Source organism: Plectropomus leopardus, chromosome 16, assembly GCF_026936395.1.
Source record: "Plectropomus leopardus strain MGB_pleo_1.0 chromosome 16, ASM2693639v1, whole genome shotgun sequence".
Lineage (NCBI taxonomy): Eukaryota > Metazoa > Chordata > Actinopteri > Perciformes > Serranidae > Plectropomus > Plectropomus leopardus.
The window spans coordinates 12,125,746-12,137,107 of NC_142191.1; the positions used below are offsets into that span (position 1 = coordinate 12,125,746).

Consider the following 11,362-nt stretch of genomic DNA (forward strand, 5'->3'; position numbering starts at 1 on the left):
ACAATGCATTATTGTGCTTTTGCTGCTGTGAGAGGTAATTAAATTTAATTTAGTCTGAATTAAAATAAAAATTTCTGTCATGGGATCAAAAACAGTGCAGTGTTATTCAACCTTTATTTGTATGGCTATGTAAAAACAAAAGCACACATTGCCTAACAGACAGATAAAAAAGCAAATTAAGAATGAAAATATACCAGAATATACAAAAACATATACAAATTTTAATTGGCCAATTAAAAAAAAGACAAAGCTAAAAAAAAAGAAAAAAGAAATGAAATGTCCATACTGTGTTAGTTTGTGAACATACTGGTGATCACCATGGATGGATTACTGAATGTGTCCATTAAGTGTCACTCAAATTACCAAATTGCACTAAAGACCACAAAGAAATGCAGGAAACTGCCACCACACATAAAATAACCACAAAAACAGGCAAAAATACCCCAAAAGAGACATAAAAAGACCAAAAAAGACACAAAGAAAAATACTTTAAAGACAGTCCAAATCACAAAAGAGTGCATTATAACCAAAGAAAGATGCTTAACAATACAAAAATGGGGCAAAACCACCTTGAAATCTGTGTCTACTGTGTAGGAGAGGTGGTGGGGCCTTCTAGATATCTGTGCCCACGGTCCCACTCTCTGTTTATCCACCCATGGGGATCACCAGTGTTTGGGAGTAACTAATTACAGTAATTAAAACTAAATAAATGTAACTGCAATCCGTTACAGTTATTGAGGAAAAAATCTGTAATTAAATTATAGTAACTAATCAAAATGTTGGTGATTACAAAGGTCTTACAAATGAAAATAAATATATTTTCAGTGAAACTTTATAAGTTGAATAATACATTCATTTCATTTTTTTGCCAGGCAGGAAAACCTTCTTTTGGCATATTTTTGGACAACGTGGGCCAGCAAACCTGTTGAGACAAATCTGAGCGCAACAATTATGCACTTAGGTTCTTCGGTCTTTTCATCTTTAATGCCCTGTTTTAAACATCTGTAAGACAAGTAATCAAAAAGTAATCAAATGTAATAAAGCAGCACTCATTAAAACCAAGAACTGAGGAAACACTACCATAAGTGCAGAAACATCAGTGGCAGGATAAAACCTATAAATAGAAAGATAAAACAAACAAATAAATAAATAATAAATAAGTAAAATACTTAAATAGTTAATAAGAGGTAAATGAAAGCACAGCAGCACAAAGTAGAAATAATAAATAAATATGATGAAAATAATAAAATGAAACAGAAAGCAATAAAACTGTAGAACAAACTAAAATATGTAATAAATAAATAGTCAATAAATAAATAAAGTTTATTTGTCAAACTAAAAAGGCAGGTCCTGAGTTTGCTTTTAAAAATATCAATAGTTGCATCAGTTATTACAGAGTAACCTGTAATTTGTAATTTATTACATTTACAAAAGTAACTTTCCCAACACTGGGGATCACCACCAACAGGTATCACTCCCAGGCTTACATAATTTCACTGAGCAGGTAAGGATTCCCTCTCGGATAAATGACGGACCAATCATAAGCCGCGCTGCACTGACATTCCGCTGAGGCGGGGCATCACACCAGACGCTCTGCTCGCTCATTGGACACTGCACACTATGCCCATGACTCGCCAACCAATCAGAGGCGTCAGTGGATCTGGCGACGCTCACGACTGAGAGACGCATTCTCTTCTCGGTGCTGCTGCATCTCAGCGACGCGTCGCATTGATGGGGAACATTTCTGCAGGTTTACACATCAGTTTGTGAGAGTAACAGCTAAACACAAGAAGCAACATGGATATCCTGAAGTCCCTGGGCCACCCGGAGGAGATATTCAACCTGTTTAAGTTCAAAATGGGCGGATGCAGAGCCGTCATGCCAAAATTGGATTATGTGAGTAAACCCTCTTTTTAAGAAATACTGAGAATAAACTAAAACAGCAACATCATGCATGCTGGATACATGTTGCATTTGCAGATTTGCCTCTCGGATCAAGCAGTTAATGTTCCCCGAACAGCATCAACTCAGACCGGCTGTTCTGCAGCAACACGGAAACCCACTTAGGCCTATTCTTAACTAGTAACCTGCGGTAATGGATTGACATATAAGGTGCTCAGTTTTGCTCCCGCATGAGCTGATGGAAACAGAGTCAATTAGTTGGACTAATTAGCTCTCTTACTCCTGTGTTGGCTGAGATGCACACAGGCGGAGATGACCATTGATTTGGGATTTACGTTACGTAATGAGCTTGGAGGACTCAGCAGCGGGGAGAGATGCTGTGCGCATGTTTGACGGCTAATCCTAATGTTTTTACTCCAATGTCACCCCCAGAGCGAGAGAGACAGAGAGAGACATACAGAGAGAGAATTGCGTTGTTAAACTATCATTTATCCCCCCAAAAATCTAGATTTACAATAGTTTACAACAAAGACAGTCACAAGAAAGACCAAAAAAGAATTAAGGTCAGTTCATTAAAGCAACACATTTTGACATAATATTTATATTTTTGTGGTACTAAAGCTCTAACTAGACTCTTGAAGGCAAGTAAAGCATCGCACCTCTGCCCTCTATCCAGTTTTTCCTTCCTATAGGTTAATTTCCAACTTAGCTTGACCGAAAAGTTCAGCAGTCAATCTTTTTTTGTCTTTTTTTTAAATCATAAGAAAAAAACAAATATAAATATCTGTTCAGTGCAGGGGTCGACTGATACTGTTTTTTTCAGGGCCAATATCAATACAGATTATTAGTAAATTGATAACCTATAATTGGAATCGATATGTAATATTTAGAATTTTGAATATAACAAACTCCAACACAAAACACTGTTTAAATGCCTTTAGCAAGTGTTTAATAAAAACTGAACCTTTCAACATCTAATACTGCAAGTTCCCACCAACTTAAAAAAAAAAAATTCAAGTGAAAATTTAAATAATAAAAAAAGCTCCCTGAGGTTCTACAAAGTAAAAGTTCCTCCCATGCTGACACGTTCTTTGCACTTTTTAATTCATTATTTTTTATTGCCGATCATTAAAATAAAATGCAGATACAGATAATCTGCAAAATGCCAAATATTGGCCCCAATAATCTGTCGACCCCTAGTTCAGTGAACTTCTCCCTGAAGGACGACATTAAAGCTCAAAAAGAGAGTAAGAGAGGGATACAGACAGCCTGCAAACTGCATCATGATTTCACCAGTGAGTCCTTATCGGGCCTTTCATTTGGTTGGCAGCATTATTAAATGACCCATATATATATATATATATATATATATATATATATATATATATATCCGTGCATTGTGAATAATATTATTACATAATAGTTTTTCAATAAAGTGTTGGGTGCAAAATCTTTCTTATTTGACCTTGAGAAAAGGTTGGAGGATCTTTAAAGCAATGCAAAAAACAAACAGGGCAGTTATACAGGGAGGTGCATTCACTTACCAACCATGGATGTTTTCGTACCAGCTGATAAACTGGTGTTGCACCATTTTTTTGCGACCTCATCATGAACATGGGTATGCGAAAGTTTGATACACAGTTATTTAACCTGGCTTTGGCATATTGTATATTTTGGATTTGGGCTTATTTTCACCTATTTTTTGTTGTTTTTATATTTTGCATCCATTGATGTTATTTTTGTATATTGCACTGTTTGTATCTGCATTCTTCCAACTCTGAAGCCATATTGAAACTGCTACACAGCTATTTCCCTTCTGATTAATATAGTTCTAGCCTATCTATCTTTTATCTCATTTCATCAGGTGCATGATTGGTGGGGGCTCTCCATGAGCATGCAAGAAACATTTTAGTGACAATCATAAAACTAATATGAAAAGAAAGTCTCATGAGATTATTGTTAAGAGTTGCTCTAATTGCATGGACAGTTTCAACATAGCCAATCTCGCATTTAACTTTTCAATTTAAAGTTTTAGTGTTCAAATGGTAAATTCACACCTCAGTGTAACAATTGTGTAACACATGTTATGATTCCACTGATCTTTTAACAGAATCAGTTTGGTTTTGTGCTTTTTTAGTGTGCTGATGTTGTTGTTGTTTTGTTTAATAGGCTTTTCATTTCTAAGTACAGGTAGCCAAATTGCTATATAGAATGCCAAAAAGCCTCACAGCATTATCACTTGCATTTTGTGTTTTCCTTTACATAGATAAAGACATTTCTGCCATAAATTGGTGCATTAAAATTCACCAGAATCCAGCAAATGAAGTGTTTGACACCCGCAACCCCATCACCTCAAAAGTTAAATCTACGCCCTTGTGTTCAGTACTGTTTTGGAAAAAAAGATGAAAGTAAGAAGATTGCAGTTTCTGTTATGCATACAATCACAGATGACTGGAAACCAAAATGATTCACGAGTGCCTCCCTCATGAAGGTCCCAAAGCAAAACTTTTTGCACTTTTTCTGTGCGTGTGAGCTTATCACCACAGGGCAACTTGCATACGACGCAGTTACAGGTATGACCTACTGTATAACGCTTGTGTGTTTTCCATGTAAAGCAACATTATGTCACTTTCTGCTCTCATGCTGTCATGTTTTGGAGGTTTTGCAGCCACATTTCCTCGCTGTAGCCTACGCAGATTGTGAAACACACAGCTCGTGTTGTTTTGGGTAGAGGTGGGAGGAGCTGCGTAATCATAACAGCAGATCTACAAACGCTGTGCACAGACCCCTGCTGGCTCACGTATTGAGGTCAGGCTGTGTTCAGATCAGTGGGGCGCTTGATTTAGCTCTCCCAGACGTCCTCCAGAGCGTTTTTCACCTCGCTCGACCCCTCTGCTCACTTGTCCTTTACATGTTTCAAACTTCCCCAGCAGCCGGGGCGTCGACATGGACAGAGTCGTTTTACAGCTGCAGGCTCGGTGCTTCTCATAGGTTATTCGTATGGCCGGAGCATGCTGCAAGTGTCCGGTCTCTCTGTCCGTGTTCAAGCGCTCTCTCTCGGTGGCGCCGCGGGGCAGCGGGTCCGCTCCTCGGTCCCTCCTCCCGGGCTGGAGGCTCGGGGAGCGGGGCCTGCAGGAGGCCGCCCGACCCTCCAGCGCCTTCAGACCCGCAGGCTTTTACCGACACACGACCTTCTTCTGTCTCTCCTGCCAGGAGGCCATGAGTGAGAGTCTGCGGACCTGCTATCTGTACCTGAACCAGACCAGCAGGAGCTTTGCAGCTGTGATCCAGGCGCTGGACGGGGAGTTACGGTGAGTAAAAGGCTGGCTCCAGGTGAGGAAGGGTGTGTCTGCTGGCATGTTTGCTTGCCTGAAGGGCAGAACCAGGGGCGTTGGCTGGAGCACGTCCCCTTTCCTCATTGGCACTTTATGTGTGTGAAACGTACGTGCAAAACAAACAAAATCATGCAGGCCATATCGTTGCAACTGCTATCAGCGGTTTAGACACACATGGAAACATTATGTTCTTTGGTGCATTTGTAAGAGAACTCAAAACAAATTATTTTTCGTAAAGATTCCTTGTAATACATTCTACCTCAGGCAAACCAAAATGCAATGCAGTTCATGGCAGATCCATGACTTGAAGGTCCAGTGTGTAGGGTTTAGATGATGTTATATTGGCAGGAATGGAATCTAGTATGATAAGTATGTTATCTTTAGTGTATAATCACCCCAAATCAGAATTTTTGTATTTTTGTTACCATAGAATGAGAGTGGGTTCTTGTCCATAGAGTCCGCCATGTTTCTACTGTAGCCCAGAGAGGACAAATCAAATACTGGCTCTAGGTAGGGTCATTCATGTTTTCACAGTTGCCACTGTAGTTAGCAGCCCTTCTGCAACAATATATATGACAATATATGCATCTAAAAGCAGAAGTAACATTAAAACACCAGTAACAAGTTAATGTGGCCAGATTCTGCTAGATGTCTGTTATGATCACTGTTCAGGGCAAAGTTGTCAGTAGACATGACAGTTTGTAAAAGCACATCTTTTGTGTGTGTGTGTGCGCACTTTATATATCCCAGGTCAAAGGGAATCCTCTACATATAGACTAGCCTGACCTGTGATGACCTGCTCGACAGGCCTGCTATTTTTACCACACTCTGTCAGTCTTTCTGTTTATTATATTTTACTTTTTTACTGTTAAATTATTTGTAGTGCCTTGCTGATGCTTCTTAATGTGCTCTATCCCATTCCCTGCTTTAGCAGTACAGATTTCCCCACTGTGGGAGAAATAAATGATTATCTTGACTTGTGAATTAATAACACGACAGCTTTTCAGTCAGTGTGTGAAAACACTCAATTTTAATATTTTTCAGATGTGTTTTTAAAGCTGTCTCATGTCTTTCTGATCCAGACATGCAGTTTGTATTTTCTACCTGGTTCTGCGAGCGCTGGATACAGTGGAGGACGACATGACCATCCCTCTGAATAAGAAGGTTCCCATGCTGAATGACTTCCACACATACCTGTACCAGGATGAGTGGTGCTTCACTGAGAGCCAGGAGAAAGACCGACAGGTTCTGGCGGATTTCCCCACGGTCAGTAGCACTGCATGGTGGACCGCAGAGGGGCAGTAGGCATTAGGGATGACGAGTATACCATTATTGGTATCTGTTTAACCAAATGAGTTATTTTTATCCACATCTGTACTTGTATTGTGCAGAATTTTGACTAAAAGTAGTTGAGGCTTACACTGGAAATGTGTGGAACTTTAACCAGGATTTATTTTATATGTTCATACAGGTCATACTGATCAGAAGTTTTTATTATTTAATAGATATTTTTTATAAAACGGCCTCAGGATTGTACCTTGTATCATTTTGGATCACAAGACTAAAAGATGTAACACAATTACTCATATGAAGATTTTTCTTCATCACATGGATATTGACATGCAGCTCAGACGATACAACATTTTTTTTATACTTGTATTTGGCTTAACTTTTATAGGCAGTTACATCAGATTCACAAGGCTTAATTCACAGATGCAGTGTCTATGCTTAAATTACTGATTTACTGACAAGATAGCAGCATTCTTTTTCTAGTTCTTACATAATAACAGAATAAAATATCATGTTAACTGCAGAGTTTAGTTTGTAAGTTGGTTGTTTAACAACTATGATGGTATGCGACAGAAAAATCTAAAGTGGATTCTTTGTCACTCAGATTAAAGGCTGCTATAAATCAGTAACTGTAATATCTATGTTTATGTGCCATCCAGATATCACTGGAATTCAGAAACCTCGCTCAGGAATACAGAGACGTCATCTCAGATATCTGCCACCGTATGGGAGTGGGAATGGCTGAATTCCTGGAAAAGAAAGTGGGATCCATGAAGGAGTGGGACCTGGTAAGTTGTGTTACTGTTATATTTAAGATTGCAATGAAAACGTAAGAGCTGTTGCAGAAGTAACAAGAAGCAAGATAATACTTAAAAAGTGATGTAGTTTCAGGTTTCACAGTTAACCGATTAGCCAAGATTGCCTAAAGAGTGATCTAGAAGTTGCCCGCGGACAACAGAGGGATCAAACCCTGGATCCTCGTCTTGAGAGATGCTAACAAGAACATGTGTTGAAATGGCAATACGCAAAAATGACTTAAACAACACAAACAGATCTCTAATAATAAGATATACATTTTTTGTCTTAGGCTGGGAGGAAAATGTTATATTGATGTGTATCTCTGCAGCTTCATACAGTCTGGTAGCTTCATTTTTACCAAGTCTTACCACACACTACCTAAAACTTACTTTAAAACCTAGGTCAATGACAATGTTCTATTAAAAATAATTTGCACCTTTGGATATAACTCTGTATGTACAGTCATAAGCCAGTATGTCGTCACCCATGTCATGCTCTGACCATAAAAAGGTCATGTTTTCCTGTTTTATCCTCTGTGCAGTATTGTCACTACGTGGCGGGGCTGGTCGGTATCGGTCTGTCTCAGCTGTTCTCTGCGTCCCAGTTGGAGGACCCTGAGGTGGGGCGAGACACTGAACTGGCCAACTCCATGGGCCTGTTCCTCCAGAAGACCAACATCATCCGAGACTATCTGGAGGACACGCAAGAGGGACGTGCCTTCTGGCCACAAGAGGTAAGATTGGGAATGTGTACTTTTGTTCTGTTATGAGTGTGTTTGTTTTACCTGTGCGTATAAATGTGATCCACAGTTATTCAGCGTCATATAAGATACAAAAGGTGTTTGTGCAGCAGCAGGCATCCACGAGACGTAGCACAGAAAAAAATGCAACTATAGTGAGGTGAAATGCCAAACGAGAGTGAATATTGGATTGGCTTTTAAATTCAATTTCGCTGGTGAGCATATTTACAAATAGCAACTGACAATCCAGCATAGTATGGCTTTAAAGAAAATTCCTCTGAATGCTTTTCTGTTTTTTTTATTTACATCTTTCATTGTGCAGTGTTTGTTATTATCACCTCTGGTACACCTTTTTGTTCATTATGTGTGTGTTGAAGCAGCAGGAGTGCACTGGAAAGTGAACTCAAAATTAAATATTAACTTGCATTTTATCAGCAGAATATATAGATTTTTAGATGCCCTCTTTACAGCTGATATTTTGATAAGATAGAACTTTATTAATCCTGAAGGAAATTCTTGTGCCAGATTGCTCCAGAAATACAGTAGCAAAAAAGAATACAACAACAGAGCATCAAATAAGGGAAAATAAAATACAAAGTATCAAGAAATAATAATGTTTAAATGTAAATAGTAAATAATGATTAAAAGTAAAAGTAAAAAGTAAAAAATAAAATAAATAATAATGCAGCATCACTGTCCCACATGTCAGTCTTATGTAGATGTGTGTCTATTAAAAAAAGGAAGCAGAGGGAGTAAAAGAAAATGACATGACAACATGACTTCTCTCCACCTGTATCGCTCATGCTGCAGAGAGATCTGCTGAATATTTAAGAAATGACATATCTTGTGGTCCCATGCAGGCTTGGAGTCAGTTTGCAGGTCGTCTTGAGGACTTGGCTCAGCCTGAGAAGCTGGACTCGGCTCTCTCCTGTCTCAACATGCTGGTCACTGACGCTCTGCGACACGTCCCGGATGTTATCGCCTATCTGTCCCGCCTGCGCAACCAGAGCGTCTTCAATTTCTGTGCCATTCCGCAGGTACACACTGATTCATTAGTGATGTATCAATAATTCAATTTGATTTGTATGACGGGATAATTGAACAGCACATGTGTAGTTCTGTTTTTAGATGCTGTAGTGAAATGTTCAGATTGAGATAACGGATGGAAGAGATTTTGACCATGTTAATCCTCTTTTGACCAGGTGATGGCAATAGCTACACTATCGACATGTTACAACAACCCCATGGTGTTCCAGGGAGTGGTGAAGATCAGAAAGGGACAGGCAGTCACACTCATGATGGAAGCCACTAACATGAGAGCTGTGCAGACCATCATCACCCAGTACAGCCAGGAGGTGGGTGTGTTTTCGTATTTACTCCCCTACCTCCACCACATTGGCACACTTTAACACAATCTCCCTCTGTGCAGATTTTACAGAAGGTCTCCCTCACGGACCCGTCGCGGGACAAGACACTGCACATCCTGGCTGTAATCAGAGAGAAGTCCACTCTGTCACAGTCCAGCCTCCCCTCCAGGACCCACCACCTGTCGCCCATGTACCTGTCTGCTGCTATGCTGCTCGCCGCTCTCAGCTGGCAGTACCTCAGTACCACTGCGGCGCAGGCACAGGGCACCGGAGACATGCAGGGACAGTGAACGCATTTCCCCTCACCTTTCCCGGGGCTCACAGACTTAGAAAGCCTCTTTAGCCAACTCTGGACATCCAGATCTCCCCTAACTGGAGAAATCTGAAGCACTTCTTCACATTTTGCCCTCTTTGTTATTGCTGCCACAGGACCATGGACTTATTTAGACGATGGAGGGTTTCTGGTAGCAGGCTGGTCTCTTTAGGTTGTTTGATTGTGATTTCTAGTCATCCATCCTGCATCTGGATAAGTTATTCACACACTTGTGTTGTGTGGTTAGATTGACCAGCATTAATGGCACATTGAAACAATTCAGGGTGTTTTGTTGTTTGTTGTAATTTTTGTTGTCATTTGGTTTGTTTTTGGCATTTTGACCCTTTGAATTGAGTCAGATTATTACCAATAAGAACATTTCAAGACAGAAATTAGTAGCCTGAAACTGCCATTGATCCACTTAAGGGGACATAAATCGATCAACCTTCATTTATTAAAGTACCACAAATGCTGTGGTTCAGGCAAAGGTTGCAAAACAATATACATTTTATATCAAGGAATAAATGCTAACAAATACTTTAAAATTATAATCCACACATGTCAAATTGCATTGACATCTGCAGGATCTTCGGTTTTCTATCCCCCCAAAAGGGTCGTGGCCTTGATGTTTCGTTAAGTACCCATATGTTCCAGTCTGGTCAATTGGCTTGCAGCGGCTGGAAATCTGTGTGAACGGAAGAAGGACCATATGCATCTGATAGAGCAAAGAAAACATGAGCTTGCAGATTCATCTGGTTCTCAAGCTAAGAGTTTAATTGTGTGTTTAAGTGTGCAGAACTGTTGAAGGGTGCACTTTATGACACTGCCCATTATAGGATTTTGGGGAACACAGTTACAAAACTCCTTTAAGTTTTTGATTAATTTTGTGTCAAATCCTAGTCTTTGAATTTTTCATGTCAAATCCAAGCTAGCTCAATATTCCAATTATGTTTCTACAAGAAAAACACTTAAATGAAATGACTGTTGTAACAGTGCACTTTGCAGTAAATGCACTGTATGTTAGCGTAGGTGACGGGGACAGTCGAGCTTTATTTCAATTTAATGTCTGTGTTCTTTCTGTTTCAACTCTGTCTTTTTGAAATAGCAGAAAAAACAGTGCAATTCCAAGGTAGCTTTGACATGGACTGTTGAAATAAATGATGGAGAACAAATGTAATTTCTGGTACATTTGATATAAAAGAATTGCATATTGAGACCGCTAGCTAAAGTGTCCTTAACACAGCTTTGGTGAGTAGAAAGGCTAGCACATAGTAACCTTGTACAGAACCAAAGGGGAGCTACAAACATTGCTATGTAATGTGACATTTTGATTTGTACATATTTGAGCAAATAAAGAGGTGAAATAATCTAAACAGTCTGGATGGTGATTGCGAATAAAACCGGTCATGCTTTGGTTTACAGCCTGTTGATTTTACAGATTTTTAGATTTTACAGCACAATCTCACGGCTCATATGTGCTGCACTTTGTTTATGTGAGTAATACGGCTGCAATGTGAATACACAGAGAAATCTTTCAAATAATAAAATGGAAAGATTTTTAAAAAGTAAAAAAGTTTTAAATTATCATTTTATTCAAGATCACCTGTCAGCCTTTGGA

At 39.4% G+C, this 11,362-nt stretch overlaps 1 protein-coding gene across 2 annotated transcripts; it reads left to right on the forward strand.

Moving 5' to 3' along the window:
- The first annotated feature begins 1,686 nt into the window (after positions 1-1,686).
- fdft1 (farnesyl-diphosphate farnesyltransferase 1) lies at positions 1,687-11,117 on the forward strand. Of its 2 annotated transcripts, XM_042504073.2 has the most exons (8): positions 1,687-1,896; positions 5,116-5,213; positions 6,320-6,503; positions 7,187-7,315; positions 7,867-8,058; positions 8,925-9,101; positions 9,267-9,419; positions 9,494-11,117. In XM_042504073.2, exons 1-8 carry the CDS (start codon positions 1,798-1,800, stop codon positions 9,719-9,721), a joined length of 1,260 nt encoding a protein of 419 aa, XP_042360007.1. In that variant the 5' UTR covers positions 1,687-1,797; the 3' UTR covers positions 9,722-11,117. The 2 variants fall into 2 exon arrangements, with proteins under 2 accessions (XP_042360007.1, XP_042360006.1); XM_042504072.2 differs by lacking the exon at positions 1,687-1,896 and having other exon boundaries at positions 4,076-5,213.
- The last annotated feature ends 245 nt before the right edge of the window (positions 11,118-11,362 follow it).

Bases quoted from the DNA above. Each gene is read 5' to 3' on its own strand.
- fdft1 (XM_042504072.2), top strand. From the start codon at position 4,903: ATGGCCGGAGCATGCTGCAAGTGTCCGGTCTCTCTGTCCGTGTTCAAG. The intron at 5,214-6,319 runs GTGAGTAAAAGG...TTTCTGATCCAG, and splicing joins GCGCTGGACGGGGAGTTACG to ACATGCAGTTTGTATTTTCT. The intron at 7,316-7,866 runs GTAAGTTGTGTT...TCCTCTGTGCAG, and splicing joins CCATGAAGGAGTGGGACCTG to TATTGTCACTACGTGGCGGG.